The sequence below is a fragment of the Anopheles arabiensis genome, chromosome 2 (genome assembly GCF_016920715.1).
Source record: "Anopheles arabiensis isolate DONGOLA chromosome 2, AaraD3, whole genome shotgun sequence".
Classification (NCBI taxonomy): domain Eukaryota; kingdom Metazoa; phylum Arthropoda; class Insecta; order Diptera; family Culicidae; genus Anopheles; species Anopheles arabiensis.
The window spans coordinates 69182893-69204846 of NC_053517.1; the positions used below are offsets into that span (position 1 = coordinate 69182893).

General features: G+C 41.4%; 2 protein-coding genes across 2 annotated transcripts; both read left to right on the top strand.

Annotated features, from left to right (window-relative positions):
• The first annotated feature begins 6398 nt into the window (after positions 1-6398).
• Positions 6399-7559, top strand: LOC120893881 (leucine-rich repeat-containing protein let-4-like). The gene has a single exon (XM_040296068.1). The coding sequence runs from the start codon at positions 6399-6401 to the stop codon at positions 7557-7559; it is 1161 nt and encodes a 386-aa protein (XP_040152002.1).
• An 11931-nt stretch (positions 7560-19490) lies between these two features.
• Positions 19491-20992, top strand: LOC120897232 (tubulin beta chain-like). The gene has a single exon (XM_040301927.1). It carries the CDS (start codon positions 19590-19592, stop codon positions 20913-20915), a length of 1326 nt encoding a protein of 441 aa, XP_040157861.1. The 5' UTR covers positions 19491-19589; the 3' UTR covers positions 20916-20992.
• Positions 20993-21954: the final 962 nt, after the last annotated feature.

The following is a 21954-nucleotide window of genomic DNA, read 5'->3' on the forward strand; positions in this document are numbered from 1 at the left end:
CTCTGCACTCACGACTCTGTTCCAACGGCTCCGGACTAACGGTTCAATAGAGACAGCATTGTATGAAAAAAACGAAGATATCTTCTCGCACGTGTGGAAGCTAACACACGATGCGATTGCAGTAATGATATGCATGACGTTGTGTAGCATTCGTTGGTCTCGCCTTTCTTAACGATATTCAAAACTTATCGATTTTTTAAAATAAATTCCTTTAAACATGACCTACTCCGCTATTTACGGGTTTCCTCGATTGAAACTAATTTAACAAAAAAATTGTTTGGTCCCTTGTGTTAAAACCGGCTTCAGAGCCGCGGGTGTGGAGCCGGTTCCGGAGCCAGCTCCAAAATTGTCTGGAGCCGGTGGGAGCCGGCTGCGAAATTGTCTAGAGGCGGTCGGAGCCGGTTCCGGCTTTGGAGCAGTTTTCAAAGCAGCAGACAAAACCCTCTTAGCCATGTTCGAAAGGAAGATGCTCAGAAGAATCCTTGGCTCCGTATGTGTGGAAGAACAATAGAGGAGCCGCGATCATGACGAGCTATACGAGATGTACGGCGTCACTGTCGCAGCTCACCAGGCTCCGGTGGGCTGGCCACGTTGTACGCATGGAAACGGACGACCCAGCCCGTAAAGTCTTTTTATGCCGTCCACAAGTACAGAGGAGGGGTGGTAGGCCCGAATTGAGGTGGCAAGATGGCGTGGAGGCGTCCGCTATAAAGGTCGGGATAACGGACTGGCAGACGAAAGCACGGGACCGTGAGCGGTTTCGGAAAGTCTTGAGTCAGGCCAAGACCGCGAAGCAGTTGTAGCGCCGGATAAGTAAGTAAGTAAATAAGATATCGTGATCATTTCAAGAGTTTCAATACCAAGAATTGTTAATTATCAACAATGGGTTTTTGTTTTTATTTTTATAGAGACTGAGACTACATATATAGAGCGTAACATCTATAACACCGATTGACGATAATTCTAACACTAAAAATGTAACATTCTTCTTTGCAAGCCATTTGTGGCTTGGAATTATCTTATACTGGGTGGTCTCGGTTTACTTAAAACTATACGCAGATTTTATTAAAACGTGTATTATTATTATTATTATTATTATTATTATTATTATTATTATTATTATTATTATTATTATTATTATTATTATTATTAGTATTATTATTATTATTATTATTATTATTATTATTATTATTACTATTACGTTTATTATTATTACTATTATTTTATTATTATTATTATTGTTATTGTTATTATTATTATTATTTTTATTATTTTTATTATTATTATTATTATTGTTATTATTATTATTATTATTATTATAATTTTTATTATTATTATTACTTTTATTCTTATTACTATTATTTTATTATTATTTTCGTCTGCGTAATATAAGAAGCTGTTTGCAGGAAGAGCCGAGGTAACGTCATTTATAGAGTAATGAAGAGGAAAGATCCGAACCGAGTTTAATACTCCAGGACTGATTAGACAGGAACAACAGGAACCCAAGTGGCAAGGGACTGCTGAAAACCAAGTTTCCCTAGTTTTTATAGAAGGAGAAAGAGCGACAGACGAAGAGAGCCAACTAGAATGCCTTGCTCAAACTTAGAGCGCATATAAGAGCTTAAGTTCATAAGATAGGAAGCGGTGGAGCGGTTAGGTACATAACCGTGTTGTTGCGGATTGATTAGCCTGTAAGAATATGATAACATGAAGGAGTGCACTGTTGATTCCAATACTTTTGCCCAAACGCACAGAATGAAGATTACACGATAATTTGTCACAACTGAAGAATTTCCTTTCTTCAGAATAGGGACAATCCAGGAGGTCTTCCAAATTTTTGAAACGACCATCTTATCCAAGGACAGTTAAAAAAGATTTTAGATGGGTGCTGTAATGGAGGAGCTGTTCTTATTCTCAATATCCTGCGCTACAACCGCTTTGCGGTCTTGGCCTCAGGAGTGTCCGAAACCGCTCACGGTCTCGCGCGTTTGTCAGCTAGTCCGTTATCCCGGTCTTAATAGCAGACGCCTCCACGGCATCTTGCCACCTCAGTTTGGACCTATCACTTCTCCTCTGTTCTAGTGGACGGCCTAAAAATACTTTACGGGCTGGGTCGGCCGTTTCCATGCGTACAACATGGCCAGCCCACCAAAGCCTGGCAAGCTTGACACGCTGTACGACAGAGGGGTGGTCGCCTTCCACATATACGGGAGCAAGGATCCTTCTGAGCATCTTCCTTTCGAACACGGCTAAGAGGGTTTCGTCAGATTTGGACAGTGTCCATGGCTTAGAGGCGTATGTGAGTAATGGTGCTATAAATGTAGTTACTATATAGTCCCAGCTTCGTCCGTCGCGACAGGTTCTTTGAGGTGAACTGATTTTTCAGGATGTAGAAGGACCGGTTGGTAGCCAGCATCCTTGCGTGTATCTCAGCTTCCATACTTTTGTCGTTGCTGACCTGTGACCCAAGATTGGTGAATTGTGGGACGACTTCAAAAATGCGTTCACCTATTTGTACGTCTCTCCTACGTAGGTTCTCATTATCTATTGGTAGGGCCGCTGATGTTGTCACCATCAGTTAGGACCACTTTGATACTTTTATCTGCAATATGAGGATCGCTGTCGTCTGCTCGATCCCTTGGTATGCTTCTACTACATACGAGTGCCGCAGACCAATGATGTCTATATCATCAGCGTATGTTAGGATCTGGGTTGACTTATAGAAAATGGTTCAGTAAATCGTCATCCTCGCGTTTTGGATGGCTCCCTCTATCTCGTTTTGGATGGTTTTGGAGCGCCAAGTTGAATAGGAGATAGGTAAGCCCGACCCCAGACGCATACCTTTGGTGATCAAAGATCAAATGGAATCCACCAAAATTAGACAAAAACGTGCGTATACTACAGAACTTGCTTCAAGTACGCTTCTGTACTGCTGCATGAAGTTAAACATTTCCTAGTTACTTATACGCTATTCGAGCTGTTACTGTCCACACTAACAGAAGTTTCGCTGTCGCCGTGTATCATCAAGCCGATTGCAAGCCTCGTTTGAAATTAGGTTAGTGTTATTGCTCCATTGGAGGCGAATTTTTCGGACGTGCTGTTAAGTGCTATGTTCATAGATATTGCGATTATTTGCATAGGTTTAAAGGCCCGGGGACATTGTCCGTACTCGCTAGTGTAATTTTTGTGAACGCGTACGCCATCTAGCGGCGACAGGTGGAAGCTAGAGGCTGGTATAATTTATTTGTCAAAAAGTGTTTTGGGTCGAGGAGGCCATAATTTTACCCAATGATCAGTGGCGGATTTAACAGTACGCGGACTGAGCGGCCGCGGGGGCCCGTCAATGTAGGGGTCCCGTGTATGGTGATTCCAGCATATAGAACAATGTGTACAGTAGTCTCAGCAAGAGCTTCTGTGCCATGTGTAGCGACCTAGGCCGCTACGATAAGGAAATATCGATCAGTTAAGCTTCGTTTAGATGTAGATATCGGTAAGATACGTGTAGATGCGTCTTAAGGCGGCCGCATCAAAATCGACGGCTACTGTGCGGGGTTCGTGGATCGGAGGTTCGGCGGAGCGATGGCGGTTGAAAAGACGCGAACATTTTTCGTGGACTCATTCTTATTCTGGTGGTGGATTTAAGTGGAAGTTAATAAAGTGTTGCAGTAGAAAAATTGATTTTATTTAATAATAGAAGTAGTGCCGTGTGTATCCGAAAAAGTAGTTTAGTCGTTTCATGTGGTGACAGCGGAAAAGCGCAAAATTTTTAGGTAACAGCGCAGGTAACATTTCTGACTGGTGTGCAAAAACCGGGATTAGCTGGTGAAATTTTTATTTGGGGTAAGTGGTGGCGGAAAATAGCAGAGTTATAGTGGGTGATATTAAATTATAGTGAATAATACTACACATAAGTTCTTTTTAATCTTTTATTAATTCGTTTTAAATATAAAAAAAATACATAAATAGTTAAGATAGTTTGTACGATCTTTCTCTTTGTAATTTATTCCCAATTCCTTCATTTTATTTTCGTGCGTAAGGTGATGAACAATAGGGTGTTAGCACTTAGAAATAGAGCAATTCAAATTAATACAGGTAGCTTAACTAATATTTGTGCATTCCAACCTACACACAACTTAAACTCCACAACTGTTAGCGAATCCTGTATGAATCAGGAATATAGTTATAAAAAACGCCTCCAGATCCTCAAAGCAGAGCTTCTTAACCAAAGTGTCGAAATCGAGAGAGCGTTATACGGTACAATTTCAAGTATGGCGTACAAATTTTCGATAGAGAAAGCAATGCTTTACATTCCGGAATATCACGGAACAGCAAAAGATCTGGACGGTTTTCTATATCAAATAGAGTATTTTGCGAAACAAATTCCTGAAGGGGAATCAGAAGAAGTCCTTATACGAACGGTAATGTTCAAATTGAAGGGAGAGGCTGCGGGTTCTTTTAATCGAATTTTGGATGATTCGTGGAACAGTGTTAAAATGAATCTGATAAAAGTGTTTGGAGAAAGGTTTAGCTTGGAAGCCATTTTCCAACAAGTCGAGACGCTGCAACAAGAGGTCAATGAACCTTTTTTCAAATACAAAGAAAGAGTGATGAAACTTAAAGAACATATTATTAATAACGATAGAGCAAATACGGAGGATTCATACGCACTTAAAAACTTAAAAATACATTTCTTGGCTGGTTTAAAGAACCCGGAATTAAAAACTCTTGCGAGAACCAATAAGCATCTCAGTTTTGATGAACTTTTTGTTGTGACCCGACCTGCCGAACTTGCGATCGCCGTTATTGCAGTCACTCACCGCTGACAGTCCTGCCAGCGTGTTGATGTGTTAGTGAGAGCGGCTCGGCAGGATAGGGCAATGATCGCTCGCCAGGCCAATGAACGGCAGCGATGGTGCCGAACACGTTGGTTGTAACGCGGCAATTACAAGAACGTCCTCGGCGCAAGCAGTCAGATTTTTAATAATACATTTATGTTAATTTATAAAGTTGTAATACGTGTGCAGTTAATGTAGATAGTAACACCAACATTAAATATCACAAACCCCGTTACAACATAAAACCATGGATGAAGGGACTCGTAAACTATAGGGGCCCAGTAGAGGGATCCTGTGCAGCCCTCACCGTCAGCAAACCATTAAAGTGTGTTTGATTCAAATCCTAATGCAACAACATGCACCTCTCACCCCCCCCCCGCTCACCACCAACCGGGGGGCTACCACTCCTTTTAACGCTTAGGGCCCCCAACAACCTAAATCCGCCACTGCCAATGATGGATAGATATTGTAAGATGCGAAGAAATGTTACCCAGCGCTTTGTATGAATGACTATTAGTCGAACAACAACACTCAACGGCCTAATTTGTAGCAAATGGACGCTGAACAACATTTCAAACGGTATACAGATAGCCTGGTCGAAAATTGATGGGACACCAAGTATGAATTATTTTCATTCATGAATTATTTTGATTCATGTATTATTCCGACCTCTAGCTTGCGCTGGTTCCCGCCAGATGCGCTAGTGAAAATAAAAATTACTCTAGCGAGTACGGACAATGCCTCCCGGCCTTGATAGTTTAACGATAATTGAACATAATTTTGAGATTGCAGCTACACAGCTTACATAATTTTAACAAACCGTCTGATCGCATCAAATTGAGCACTGCCACCACCTTTAATGATATTGTCTCACCCCAGATGATGTGGAGTTGAGGTGAACAAGAAAATGAAGAATTGTACTAAAATTATTGACATCCGCTCAATCAATTCGTTGTTAATCCGTTTATTTAAAGAGCTTTTTATAATTTTCAATAGAAATTGTCCTCTCCAATTACGAGGTCGGTGCATGGATAACGACCTAAACAAGATGAGAAAAAGTAGTAGTTAACGATGTAACATACTTGAACCATTGAATGTATTGCAAAATTGTCACAAAATAAAACCTTCCATTTGCGATAGGCAAATTATATGTGATTAAGCATTCCACCTGGTGGCTGATATCTTAAACGAATTATTAATGTACAGTGACAATAGCCAGCCACCCAGTGTGCCGCGAACGTTTCCAAACTGTTCACTTTATGTTGGGTTCAAAACTGTACAGACCAGTGAACACAATTCCATAATAGATCTCACAGTGTTCAGTGTTAAACATTTACGAGCACAGATATCTCAAGTGTGGTGAGCCGGCGTTTCGTTGCGAATTTCGCTTTCGTAATCATGTATTCAGTGTAATTATTTAATTTTGTGTTTGTTTCGTGCAGCTACACCCGGTTTGACTATGTTTTTTTTCTCTCTCTCTTTAGGACAAGTTTTATTTGCAGCGCTTCTTTGCTGCTGATAGTACCGTTGCTCTGTGCAGCATTCAAGTTTCTGTGCGCTGACATGACGTGTACCATAAGGAACTGGTCTCCCAGCGAGGAAGGCACATTTTTGCTTTTCCACATCCCGAACGAAACTTTTATGTTGACGCTTATCAATCTTAAAGCCAACACATTCAACCTGGACACTGTGAACAGGGCGATAAGCTATGTAACCGAGGTCGAGATAGAACGATCTTCCGTCAAAAAGGTGGTAATGCCGTCCGCCGCTACCATATCACGTCTGAAGCTCGAAAAAACGTATCTCAGCGATATAACGCTCGAAGTTGGCAATGAATGGTTAAGCTTTCTTACCATTACCGACAGCCGGCTGAAAAGCGTCCCGGGCACCATCGTGCATCTGGTAGCGTTGGAGATGCTCGAAATATCGAAATCATCTATTGAAACGGTCAACTTGAATCTGTTCAGCAAACTAACGCAACTGCGTCATCTGAACCTGTGCGATAACAAAATACTGTTTCTTCATCTGTCCGACGCAGCTGGGGGCAATTTCGCGCAGCTGAGTGACTTGTTTCTCAGTGGCAATCTGCTGACTACGATCGACTTAAGCGGGTTCAGTAATATGAAGGTGTTGGAGACGCTAGATCTCCATAGCAACAGGATCAGGCGAGTGCAAGGGGCGATGGTGTCGAAAAACTTGAAATTTCTCGATTTATCTGAGAATCGTATTGAGACGCTAGACTGTTGCGAATGGAACATTACCAGTTTGAACCGGTTCAAGCTGAGCAGTAATGAATTGGTGACGTTGCCAAGCTGCCTACCGTTGACCATGCCCAACGTAAATTACCTCATATTCCAAAGGAACGCGCTGACCGATGGTGATTCGTGGTACAGCCTTTTTACGCTGGAAGGATTGCTACAGCTAGACATTAGCTACAACCGGCTAACGAAGGCGGTATTCGACATCGTTTCGCAATCATTGTTGGTTCTCGATCTGCAAAACAATAACATTAAAGTCCTGAGTGTTCCAGCGGCGGGCAAAGGTCTGAAGGTTCTGGCATCCTTTAATTCGATCGATACGTTCGATATCAAAAGCCTGTCTCCGAACGTTACGTTCTTGGAAATGTTAGGCAACCCGATCGACTGCACGTTCGATCGAGCACGTATGAGGATTGGACAAGAACCTGTGTGCTACATCTGTAATACATCTCAAATACTAAATTAAATTGATTAGAGTAAATCAATTGAGGGCAATTTTGCGCAATTTCAAAATGTTTTGATATTTAGAGCCGTTTTCAATTTCAGTCGTCATCTGATCGATTGAAGAGCATGAGATTGGCCAATTAATGGTACACATTATTTCTGCTTAATAAAATAAAGCGTATAACATGTATGAACTAAGATTTAGAGCGTGACCGCCCCTGTTTCCAAGTGAGGCATGATCCTCCTTCCGATTGTGCTGTGTGGCATCTCGGGTTCGCTATGTGATCAGTTAGTAAGAGCCGTAATATTACTACAGGTTGGCACACTTTTCGCATTTCGCCATAAAACTCCTCTATAAAAGATACACTAGAACACACAACACTACATTTAGGTAATAGATTTTTAAATAGGTGTGAGGTTTTTACTCGCTTCGACGTTTTTGGTTTGGTATTTGGTAGGCAAAATTCTACTTATAAGGTTATTAAAATGGTTTGTTTGATTTATTTTTACGTTGAACTTAAAAATGATGATAGATAAGAAAAAAGTGCTTTTCGTAGATGATCTGAACATGTTTAATTCGTAATTTAGTGACATATCGGTCCCTACAACCTTCTCTGGATTATTTCTGTCAGTAGTGATATGATAACCTATATATCTTTCTCTCGTTCACCCAACGCCATCGTTTTCAACTAAGAATTGGACTCAATTGTACTAAATAGAGCCAATGTTGGTCGTGACCTTGGCGTCCTTGTACATCTTTTCAATCATTACATCTAAAATTATTGTAGATATAGCAATCGCTTATGGCCTAGCCGATCTAAGTAGTTTGGAATAGTGTAATAGTCAGTTGTAATGAAACCACTAGCCAGAACGGACCTCTTTAGGTTATGGACCCAGACATGCAGAAAGAAGTGGAGGTTCAGGGAATTCCACTGTTTTCCACAGCAGGAAAACGGAACACTTGGAAGTTTCGGGTCGAAGTGTATTTGAAAATCTCGATAGTGTGGGGCGCAGTTGTAAAGCGTTTTCCAGCAGCGGCTTGTGAAGTGGCCATGTTTAAAAAAAAAATAACGACAAGAAAATCTCTGTTGGTGAGCTTCATTTCTGATGATTATTTGGGATGTATTCGAGAAAAATCCTCTTCAAAGGATAAGCTAGCATACATCATTATTGTTTCAAAAATATTTGCTAGTGAATAGTGAGAATTAACTATATTTCTTTGATTTCAATCATAATATACAGGTTAACTGGTTCACAGGGTGAAATAAACCTTAATTAGTGAGGCACAGTTCTTAGCGGTTATGCCAGCGGTTAAGAAATCCATTCGTTTTTATTAAAATCAGACGAAATATTTTCATTCATCTTTAAAAAATCGAAAAAGTGCTCTTAATAAATATCTTAATATGTGACAGAAATGCTCAATATGAAAGCCGGTTTAATAATTAATAAAAATACCGGTTTTTATAATGTTTTATAAATATTTGGATAAACAACAATTTATACGCAGTGTGCAATAATTGGGTGGTGTGCAGCAATTGGCAAATTATCCTAGTTTGTCAGCTGGATGGGTAGTTGAATCAAAACTTGAATACATTGACGTCTGCTCAGCAATATGTTTAACCCTTCTGGAGTCCTACGATTCCCTGAAGACTGCATTGGAAAACCTTCCCGAATCTTGACTAACTTATGAGTTAATGAAGTCCCGATGGCTAGGCGACGAATGCAAGCGCTTTGATTGAATTGAAAATTCCGAGGAGAAGCATACGAATTAAAACGAAATCCAACGATGTCAGTGCATCAAGACAAGTTGTGTTCATGGCGGATGACATATGATGAGAAACGGTGATCAGCTTCAATTCCTGCTAGATGCAGGAGCCAGTGTATGGTTAATTTAAAGCAGTTTTTTTCATCCGTGAAAATTTGATTCAACAAGGAAACAGGTAGTTGACCATTCGTCAAATGAAGCAGTTCCATTGCAAAAGGGTTTAGATGGTACATCTACTGGAGGTCATGTGAGTGTCAAGTAACATTCAAACAGTTTCGTATGATGCAGCTTGTTTTGACGCCAATACCATCCCGCTAGTCCTCCTCATGGATATCCGCTGCTACAATGAAATGTAGCACTAAATTGTGAGTAAGAGTGTTTGTTATTTTTTAAATGGAGACAAAAAACACAAACAAGTTCAGCAAAATGACGGTTGGCAATGAGACGATTGCCACCATCCCGAAGCTAATTTTTGATGGTCCAGTCTATTTGTGGTGGGTGCCAGTACCATGGGGGACTGTCGATTTGGATGAGTTTGGTGACTGAGGGGAGTGTTTGTTGTGTTAGCGTGGTGAAATCGGCATTTGCACTTTGGATAAGGACATCAGCCTAAATGTAAGGGAGGTGACACATTAACGCCCACTGGCAGTCCCAAACGAAATCATACAAAAATCGAAAAAAGTCGGGGCGGCATGTGGGAGCGACCACTCCACGTCCAGACAACTCTTTTTAGATCAGATAGCGAAGCAGAGAGTTTTGCTACGCTTATCGATAAATCATTCCTCGGGGTTTTACTCGGTAAGGGAGATAGTGTTTTCAGTTCAATTGCTCCATTTCCTCCCATCTACTTGCTCGTGTAGGTAAGAATTTCGATACAAAAAACTGAACAATGCATTACTGTTGCCACTTGGATTCTTTACTTAAATTACTGTTGCCACTTGGAGGTGTCGCGTATGGTTGTGATGCATATATTCCCAATTTATCTGTACTTTTCTTGACCTGGAACTAATTATTTCACTTTTCATACAAATTGCCTCCCTCATAACGAGTGAGTCATTGGAACGGATTAAACTCGTTATGAGGAGTTCCACTGAATACTGTATACTGCATTAAAACGATATCAATTTGGCCAGTATAAAATCAGAACAGTTCGCAACATGGCTGTTTATCAATATATGAAACAGGATAAAAAAGCTATAAATTTGATGTATTTCTTTGTTGCCAACATACTGACATAAGGGGTATTTTATATGTGAAGGTACGCTGGGGCCGGATTACTAAAACCGCACCAACTCGGTGCCCCATATGCTTGAGACGGATGCTACTTATCTGCCTCCATTTATCCACCAAAAAAGGTAAAAAAAACAAAGCATCCATGCAGGAGGTTAAAAAATCCCTCCGACCCCTCCATCTTCCTCTCTCCCCCTTCCGCGAACTTACGTTTGATGTAAGTAAGAGGCCGAAGCTCTTGATAAAAACCGCCGCTGAACGATGCATATATAATGCAATAATCTAGCTTAGGAAACTTTCCACTTGGCGAAGTTCCAGGATTAGAAGATAGCGAGCCACGCCAACCAGACGTTCGACACGGGGAAGAGTGAATAGTGTGGGCTATATAGTGCGCGCACAGAAGGGAGTGGGAAAAGCAGATGAAAAAAGTGGAGAACCATAACGCCACGGAATGAACGGACCGGCGACCAGGGCGTGCATTAAACCAGGTAGTACCGAAGGCACCGCAGGTGTCAACCCAGCACGAGCCAGTCGGCGTGCTTCGGCAAAAGCAACGTCTGCATTCCCAGCGCCAGGCCGTGGTTCGGGTACAGCCTGGCAGGACTACTGCTGCTGCTGCCAGCCAGCATAGTGCGATAAAAGTTTACTACTTGCATGATAAGATAGGGAAAAACGCGCGATGACACACCGAGCTCGGTTTCGCACTGCAATCCAGCAGTGGTTCTGGGTCCCGCAAGCGGTCGGATGAGGGAGCTTCACGGGAAAAATCATTCCTCCCCTTCCCCCTTCCCTCTTTCGATCCGGTCATGAGTGGGAGTGAGTTGCCAGTTTGCCAGGGCTCGTTCCTATTTTACAGCAGGGGACAGTTGCCCCTTGCCTCCATGCACACACCGACACCTGGCGCCGATGCTCCTGCGCTGTGTTGTTTATTCTTGCATTTTTCATATCCTGGTGGCATTTTTGCTGATGCTTGTAAAGCGATGGAAAGCGGAGAGCTTAGTTAAAGCGGCAAAGTGGCTGTTCGCTGATGCTCCGAGAACAAAGCGTAGATTGTGCAAATGTGGCGATAGTGTGGTGGTGGCTGCCGGTTGTGCGATACTAAGCAGTGGTGCTATGGTCGAAATGCACTTACGGAAGGAGATTAGTTGAGAGAGAGGAGAGAGGAGAGAGAGAGAGAGAGGGAAGAGAGAATTACACAAAAAATGCAAAAGACTGCACAAATAAATGCCGTGAAACGAAAAGTAATACGTGGTACGTTAATATTTTATTCAATAAAACGGATAGTCTCACTAAAAGGGTAGGGCGGCAAAGACAATGAGTAGGTGAGCACTAGAATGCACGGCTCGCAATGGAAAGTTTTACCCATTTCGGACACTTGGCTACCAGTGTGGTTTGCTCTGGAGCACTTATGTACGGCCGGTGTGCCAGTGTCCGATGCATTAAAAAGCGTATGGCTATGTCCTACCGTTGTTTTACAATTATTATCATGCTTTCCAGCAGTAATTTTAGGAGATGGTAGATAGAATAGATGGTACGAGATTGGGAGTGGTGCTTCACGTGCAGATATACCACACATTGGATGCTGTGTGTTCTGCCTTATAGAGGTCAACAATATTGTGTTCGATTTGTGCAACTGTCATTCCATGTGGCTAGCTAATGATGTAACTTTATCAGTAATTGGACTAATTTGGGTGCTGATTTTGTGGCATCAAAAAGTCGGTTCAAATAATGTAAGCGGCTCGGTGGTCTAATGCAGCCGGGTTTGCATCTAAGCCAGATGTCTAATTACGAAATACCATTCCACTGGTGCGAGATGCAACACCGTTTACATGATCTGATGATAAAATCACAGGGTTTTGTTCTATGCTGAATAGGTATCGACTAGTTGAAGGTAGGTAAAGACGAACACGTTAAGGGAAATGGTAAAAATCTAGGGACATATAAGTGCAACGACCATGAAAATGTGCACACATTATCTTACACTCATGTTTTATCAGAAAATGTGTTGAAACTTTTAAGTTTTTATCGATTTTTGCGTTATTGTCATGAATGAAAAACATATTTTTTTTCGTGCAGTTTTGAAATGTTCGGGTAAGACGGGAAACCTGATACGGGAAAGATGGACACCATGAAGGGTAAGATGGACACCTGTAGAAAACGTTGAAAAGTGAAGAGTTTTACAGTATTTTAACAAATTCTATCGCTTTCCATGTCCTGGTACATTTATAAACCAATTCTTGGCCTTTTGCAACAACGATTCATTCAGCCGTGGTTTTAGGAATTGTTAGCACCACTTCTAATATATCGTAGAATGCAGCATCTAAAGCATTATTGAAATATCGCGCACTTAAAGCTGAAGTTGCTCCAGCTTACAGAACAACAGTCTAGAACTTCCTTTATGGAAAAAACACTCCGCGAAAAGACCACGACCCCAGTATGTTTTTGAGGGACATGTTAATAGTTTAATCCATGTTCCACCATGTCAAAATTCAACATTTGATATTTGTAATCCCATAGAATTTCTCATCTATTTCTGAACGATTTCATATCGTTGCTTCTTCTTTTTGTTAATTAAAGTTGTTCAAGTTGTGGCAAGCTATTGGTTCTCGTGATGTGCCTCATCAGCGTCGAGCGAGTAATAGTATAACGAATGGCTACTATTTTGACCGATGTTTCATTTCTCGATTATTCAAATACTTTCTCTAGTTGCTGATTGGTTTATAGCTTCGGAATATCCTTATTTAAGGTATTTGAAGAAATCTATTCATCACCAATTGAAGTAAGAAGTAAAATAAATCAATAAAATCGATGTCCATCTTTCCCTACAACAAATTGCCCGTCTTTCCCACTTTGGTGTCAGAATGTTTAATCCACTAGAAAACAATATTTTGTATTGCTTTCATCCTCGTTTTTTCGCCAGTTTTTTTATTAATGATCACGACAACTCATTCATGTAATAAAATTTCCGAAAATATACACAATGCAAGTTACAGAGCTTAAGATCCGCAGTAGTCAAATTAGATCCACAAGGGTGCGCAAGATTGAAAATTTATTTTGTTCGTGGATTTAACCAATTTCGCATATATTACACGAAAAATGTTCTCAAATGTGTTGTTTTATCTTCAGTTTAGATTCTACATAGTTAAATTACTCGAAAATTACCTTTTCCATGCATTTATGAGAAGTGTCCATCTTACCCACAGTGTCCGTCTTTCCAGTGTCCTACCTTCCCCTACCATGTACAGACCGTTCTTTACATACTAGATTGGATGCTAGTTGACAAATACTACATCGCTATCAGTCCTTTCAATAACCAAATGTACTATGATTGTCTGTGGCTATGAATGGATGGACAAACTTATCAAATATAAATTATTATAAATAATGTAATAACAGTGAGTGTTGAGACGTTATCAAAATGACTCTTTCTTTCCACAATATAAACTATTTAACAATAAAACAAGCCTTTTTTAAGTGTCCGGATTAATCAATCTAAATATCAGAGTAATTTTAAAGTAAGGAAATGTTTAAAATGTATCAAGAATGAAATTATAGAGAAAATTTTGTCAGTTTTTTTTACCCATAGCGACAAGGGTCCTAGTGACAAGGGCCCCCGGAAGGATGGACGTTGGGGCCTTGAGGTTGGATATTTTTAGCTGTAAAATTAATAAAATTCGGTAAATTTAACTCGGTTTAAGTAACTCAAAAAATATGAAAAACAATAACGCTCTTTTCAAAATTACTATGCTACATATGTTGCAGACTTCCACCAACGGTATTTGACTGATTCAAACCGTAGATAACTAAGCCTAGGTTATGTAATACGCAGATGACCACCCAAACTAGTCGATGGACCTTTAATAAGTGATATCAAATGGTATTAGAACCATATTGGTCAATATTGTCATAATACGACGTCAATTTGCTATGACATGAAAACTGTCCGATTTTTTGGAGGGACATAGCTGAAGAGAATACTCACCTTCATCTTTAATTTGACTGTGCGGCAACCTGAACAATTGCCTAGACCACTTATCGGAAAACTTTCTTCACGCGTATTTGAGGACACTCTTTAGCTATGTTCAAAAATCAAACCGATATCTTTTAAACAACATTGGAACAACATTCATAAATGTGATAAAAGTTATGAAATGTATGCGGTCCACTGAAAGTCGGACAATCTTCATTTCATGGCAAAAAGACCACGTAGCATGTCATTTGAAAATTTGAAATTTGGTCAAAATAATGTTTATTAGTTATTTCAAGAGCTGCATGCATGGTAAACATAACTAAATTTTTTACAACAATCAGAGCATCAAAAGTACGTCCGGTTCCGGATTGCCGACGACCCTGAGCGAATTAAGGATTTAATGGAAGCTATTTAACATTCCCAGCTGTGTTCTGTCTAAATTTTCTGGGCCAACATGATGCAAAAGCTCTACTCCACCCTAATGTAACACCCTAACTCTACTCCACTGAAGAAGAATTGATAAACATTGAGGTATGTCTATAAAACATTACTGCACGCATGTCTTCGTCCGCCACGGCGAAATTTCCGGATAACTGACGAAAGGCAGATCGCATGGTAGTAGATTTATTTTTGCAAGTAAGCTTTAATAATTACCTTTCAAAGTAAGCTCATGGAAATAAATTATCACTCTTTTTTTTCAACAGGCAGCCGAAAAAATCCATATTTTAATGCAAACGAGAGATAGTTTAAGATTCTATGTTGAATGTACTACGGTTTTTGTTGTCAGGCACAACAAAGAAACACTTTTAAGACTTCAAAATAAATTTCGAAATCCGATTGCCTTCACACTTTATTTTGACTTTGACTTTATTTTCGCGATCTTATTTGTTATATCTAGCAGTTGTAATTGTATGGGAGCTTATACGACACGTCTTGGTGGTTGTATGCGTTGAATACTCAACGGCGGAAGATACTATCCAATAGATATTGTTTGAGTCTGATCACCATGTTGATCACCAGTGAATTAAGTAACGAACCATTGACTCTATATGGCAAGAGTTTGAAAAACTTCACCTTCTTAAACTGAAATTTCTATAAAAGGAGCACTTAATGCAAAGCTTGATTTCTTTCCTCAACGTCGGGCAACAATGTTGTTAAGCTTTTTATTTCCTCTATTAAACACAATACAGATCTTTTTGTGAAATTCGGAAATGCTCATGGTCCGGTTGTTCCAAGTTTTTCTTTTCATTTACACTTCGATTTTCTTCTTATTGGAGCAGTATGGGGAGAAAAGTTGCAAAGGACATCGATTTGTAGTATTATTTTATTGCAAAACTGTTGAAAAAAGTCTATTGCCAAAAGGGCGCAAGATGAGATTTCTCCGCAGCAGCAGGCTCTACTTCGTACGTACGTCGTAACACAACGGGTACGCTTAATATCGTTTTGCAACCGTTTCGATACTGGCGGCTCAAACCTTCGAAAGAGTTTCCTCCATTTCGCAGGGTAAACGGTATGGTGCCGAGAACGACAAGAAAAATCTCATCGATACCAAATGGCACCTACGGAAAATTTCATCCCGGGTTTGGTGCACGAGGTTGCGAAACTTACCCCGCTTTGTTTCGCGCGCTGAACATTGCGTGTTTCGGTCACGCCACCGATTGGTCCCGGTTTTGTGAATGACGGCGAAATTAAATTCGTGAAAGCACCATTAAAATAAAATTAATTCGCAAGCAGCGTACCCGACCGCGCACTCGTCCACTTGGCCACACCAGAGGCCGGAATATTGGCGTTTCGGATTGGTGGTTCCCAGATAGCGCTTTTGTTGTGTGCTGCTTTGCCAATTGTCCGCACACTTTGGCTTCCGGTCGCGAATCCCGAATCCTAGGCCATTTTCCGGTTTCCTGTTCCGGTTTGCGACATCGAAAACGGGAAAGCACGGGTTACCAGCACTTTGGAATCGTTTGCATTTTGCTCCTTTTTTTCGTTGCCATCCCTGGATTGATATTTTTCAAAATTCCAATACACTGCAATTCAGCACTGCGGAGGGAGAGGACACTATAGGTGCGGAGGGTAATTTTAATTCAAACGACACCTGAGGTAACGGTCGTTTGCAAAACGTTCACACATGCGGACCGGTGGCGACCTTCATGTGGTCACCTCAACTTGCCGGACGAAAACGCCACGGGGTGCATAAAGTGTTTGGGCGCCGAGCTTTAAGGGATTATCGTGTCGTTCGTTTTGTCGGCTCAACATTCGACGGTGTGGGCTTTTTTGTGGGTTTGGTCGGTTTTTCCCGACCGTTTGGGACTGCACCGTACCTACTGTCTTCGATGGCCGGCCACACTCCCAACTACCTTTCACACGATCACTAGAGTGGCAGTGAAACATGAAGCAAAAGAGTAAAAAAACAGGCATTAACACATTCAAGCCGTTGACTCCCTCCGTAATGGCGTTAACTACACGGGGCGGTGGGTGAATGGACTGAATGGAAAAATTGGTCGTTAAGACTGGGCCGCGGATTGGGAGGTCCGCCGACGTGGACTGGTATGCGGCGAGTGTAATGGGAAGGATTTAATGAATATTGTATTGATGTGGTAAATAATGGTGGAAATCGTAACATTTCACCGGATACAGATTTATCTCCTTTGATGCTAGGGTGCTTGGGGGTGTTTCGCGATGATAATAGGATTATACGCACAAGAATAATGCCCTTAATTAGCCAATCATATGCAGCGTCGGTTGGGTGCATCGGTCGATGCCGAGCCTGAGCCGCTGCACGAGGCCACCTACGAGAATTGTGAACTTTTCTGGCAAAGTTTAATCGTTGTTAATCATGTTTGATGATTGAAGTTGGTTTGCGGTTGTTGCGGAAACTTGACTATATAATCGTGTTAAAAGAAATTGTTACGAATTCTTTCATAAAAGTTTATTGCGAAACAATTACCTTCATGGTCAGTTTGCGTCATTTTGGAAAAATAAATAAATGATTAATAAACACAATTAATGAACAATTACTTTTATTTTCGTAACAGAATAGTAATTTTCGTACTAGAATTACATGTTTAAGCTATACTTGGTATATTTACTTTTAAAATGCTCCTCGGATGCCTTTCGCTGCATGATCTTTTAAGCTTGATTAGTGATGATTTCATTTCGAATGATGGTGATATCATTTCAAAGATTGCTATCAAACAACCTCATTGAATATTTACGCAGCCATTGATTTCACGACACATGAACATTGTAGCTTTCAATAAATACAACAGTTAATGAAACAAAAAATCAATTTTGTTCATGTCAATTTCTCTTAAAAATTCTTATGTGTGATACTTTTCTCGTACAACGTACGTAATAAAAAAAAAAGAAGTATTTTACAAAGAAACGAAGCATATTTTAGCTTTAATCGAGTGCCGAATAACATTTTTTTACTTCAATGAGATATAACCGTTAAGCCGTATAAAGGTAATGACTGGTAGTATGAAATAATAAATTTGTAACGAACTCCTTTATAAACATGCCACTGACAAACAGCTGCCTCATGATAAAAATATGGTTCGTATAAACAAAACAGCAAATGAAATTAAAATTATGTACATGGTTTTATCAATATAATGTATACATTAACTGAATTATCCCCAAACGTTGAAAGTCCCGTCAGTTAAACGGCAAATCATGTGATTAATTGTCAGTATAAAATTGTCAAGCTCAAATAGCAATTTTGTGCCTAGTTCAATAACGACTTGCATATGATTTAGTTAAAAAAATACTTCTTCAAGCCAAACAAACTTCCTCGGAAAACTCGTTACCCAGACCTTAAAAGTTAAACCACACAAATGCTCTACATTGCTCCCAATAGACCGCCCCTCGTATGCCTCCGTTGAACTCAGCGCAAAGGAAATCGATCTAAAAGCGCAAAGAGTAAGGCGTTTCCGTCAGTTGGCAGGGCACATTGGCATTCGGTGAGTGTAATTAATAAGTTTCGCTAGCCGGTACAGGCCTCATTCCGTATGCGAAGAAGTTCCGCTCAAGAAAACTATACATCACGCCAAAAAACACCACCAGCAGCCACGGTCAACAAATCAAACCCGCAAGCCATGTCGCTTTTTCCGGGTGGGCCCGATGAATAATTAACTTTCCAATTTACGGTATTCCCCCGACGGACGGGGACACCGGATCCCATTTGGCTCGTTGTGATGCTGTTGAATGTTTTATCCTTTCCATTTGCTGTCGGCGTGCGAGCGATACTAGCAATACTCACAAGTAAACAGCATCAATCTTAATCACAGGTAATTAGGGTACATCAATTTTGCACTGAATTAATAGAGGTTTGTGGGCGTACTAGCGTCCAAACGAGCCATAAGGGAGGGAATGTGAAATGAGCGTTTCGGTCGTGTGCTTGCGCTTCGGCGGCGCAGCCAAGCCTGTCTCGGGGTACTACGTACTACAGTGCGGGGTTGGTTAGCTGGTAGGGACAGGGAAGGCGCGTAAGACACAAGTGGTCGCTGTTTGCAGCAAAGTACTCTGCAGCCACAGTTTGGCCACCATCCGGACGGTTGATAATAAAATATGTAGTTTATGTATCAATATTCAAAATCGTATTAGGATAAATGCCAATTTTGAATGAGTTAGTTTGAACTGGGATGGCAGCAGAATGGTAGAATTTGAAATAAATATGACATACGCTCGGTACTTGAAACTCTGTGATCTATTTATGTGGGTCTTTATTTTTGGTGTTGATTTTAGAGTTCAATGGTTGTATCCAAACGTATTTTCAATTCGCAATTACCGGGGATGTCAGTCGGGAATTAACCCCGTTTAGCCCCTATAGGACGCGATTCGTCTAGTTGCATTAATAGCTTATGATCAATAATTTCTTTCGCAATCCATATTCACCACAACATGTTTTGCGCAACTGACCCTCAGCTTGATATATGTTAGCGACAAAGTCAATTTTGCACAGTAGGCTATGTAAACTAGTACTATTTTGGTTGATGAAGTAGAGGGACGGAAAATTATAAGTCAGTCTAAATTATTGAGTATTTAAAAAAATAGTAAAACCAAAAAAAAAAAGAAAGCTTTTCAAGAAAATGCGAGAAATAGTAGTGTTTCACCTGGGCCAGTGTGGCAATCGAGTGGCGGAAAATTTCTGGGAATACATTTGTCACGAACACTGTTTAAATACGGAAGGTCAGTTTGAAGGGCAGCACTATCTATCATTGCAGCGTATCAACGTGTACTTTGATGAGTCACCGTGCTGCAACTTCGTCCCACGGTCGATCTTTGCTGATTTGGAACCGAGCACCTTGAATTATCTTCGCTGCAGTCGCTATGGCTCCTTGTTCTCCCCGGAAAGCTTCATCTCTGGGAAAACGAGCGCTGGAAACAATTGGGCCCGTGGTTATCACACTGAAGGGGCTGAACTGCTGGACCAAATTGAGGACTGCACCCGCCGAATGGTGGAAGGGTGTGACTGTCTGCAAGGTTTCCAACTGGTGCACTCGATCGGTGGCGGTACCGGCTCTGGACTGGGAACGCTACTGCTGGAAAACTTGAAGGATCACTTCCCGGGGAAGATCACGAACACGTTCAGCGTTATTCCTTCGCCGAAAGTGTCGGAGGTCGTGGTGGAACCGTACAATTCTGTATTTGCACTCAGCTCAATGATACGTTCGAGCGATGAGACGTTCTGCTTGGATAATGAGGCACTGTACGATATCTGTGTGAATACGCTGCGTCTGCCGGTGCCGGATCTGGACGACTTGAATCATCTGATTGCATCGGCTATGGCCGGTATCACCTGTAGCTTTCGATACCCGGGCCAGCTCAACTCCGACCTGCGGAAGCTGTTGACAAACATGGTGCCCTATCGAAGGTTACATTTCTTCGTGCCCGGTCTTGCTCCGCTTTGTGCTCGCGACTCCGAATGCTACCGACAGACGACGGTGCCGGAGCTGGTGTACCAGCTGTTCAGTACTAACAATCTGATGGCAGCGTGCGACCCTCAGCTTGGGACGTTTTTAACTGCAGCAGCCATCTTTCGGGGCCGATTGTCAACGCGCACGGTTGAGGAGCATATGGGCAGTGTGCGTTTGAAGAACGAACTCTCATTCAGCAACTTCATACCGAACAATGTCAAGTCGGCCATTTGTGATGTGCCTCCGCGTGGCATGAAAATGGCCGCCACTTTTATCGCCAATACGACGTCCATCACGCAACTGTTCCGACGCATAACGGGCCAGTTCGGGACGATGTTTCGACAGCGCGCCTTTCTGCACTGGTACACCGGTGAGGGTATGGATGAGGCTGAGTTTACCGAGATGGAGAAAGGACTGGCTGACCTGGTGGAGGAGTACGACAGCTACAAAGAGGAAGGCAGGACCAAGGATGATGTTGAAGATGATGATGAAGAATAGAGAGGGGAGGCTAACATCCGCCTTCAAGTAATTAGGAAACTATTACTACAATAAATATCATGCAACTATAAAATCTATTCTAATAGCATGTTGACAAATGTTTGTATAATTTGAACGAAATTGACTTCAATTTATTTGTTGTAGTTGAAAAAACAAATACAAGAGGCCATTTAGCTGCTTGCTTTCGCATAATTTGGCAACATATCATCGTAAAGCTTCGGATGATGGGTCACCCGAGACCACCGTTACCGAAATCAAACACCAGCGGCCTTTCTTCTAACGGGGTGATTTCGAATGTGCAATTTATTATCATTTCGTGTCAATGGCCCTTTTTGTTCCTCTACCCGCTGTGGGAGATCAGCACGGGTCACTACCCGTGACACATCGCATTGCACTACTGACCAGTAGATAGAGCTACAACACGCAACGGGCCACCCGGAGGAATGAAGAAACAACGGCCGACCAAGATATAATAATTCTGTGCCGAGTCAGCGATGAATATCCGACATCATTTATAACAGAGCGCCTTATAACGAAGTCAAACGAGACTGTGCGAAGCTTACCGATGGGCAGTTGGGGGATAGTATGACGAATGGCTTTTAATTACACATATTGACCGATCCGGTTCAGTGCACACGGAACGATGGAATAGGTTAGTGAAATTGAGTGTACTTTTCCTTTTTCCCATCCGATATAGTTGCGGTGACGTTGTTGGTGGTTTATGAAATATGAGGTTGCATTTAGGGGAAATTAATCTTTCGGTGGTAGGGAACTGATGCCACCCACTTGGCATGCGGTTGTGTGTGTGGGGGACGGCTTCTGGGACGTGTTGACAATTATGTTGAGAAAAATGTTTGACCTCTATTGGACTGCAAGAGAGCCCTCAAAACAGAGCAATATTAAAACCTCATTTTTCTAACTAATTCTTTCTCTCTCCCTCACTATTGTGCTGTGGGCGCTTCTTCTTGGTAATATTTCACGGAGCGCTGAATGTCGTCTAGTGGCTTATGCAATACTTGAGATGAACGAGAAATTAATA

Coding starts and splice junctions, on each gene's coding strand:
- LOC120893881 (XM_040296068.1), top strand. CDS start 6,399: ATGACGTGTACCATAAGGAACTGGTCTCCCAGCGAGGAAGGCACATTT.
- LOC120897232 (XM_040301927.1), top strand. CDS start 19,590: ATGCGAGAAATAGTAGTGTTTCACCTGGGCCAGTGTGGCAATCGAGTG.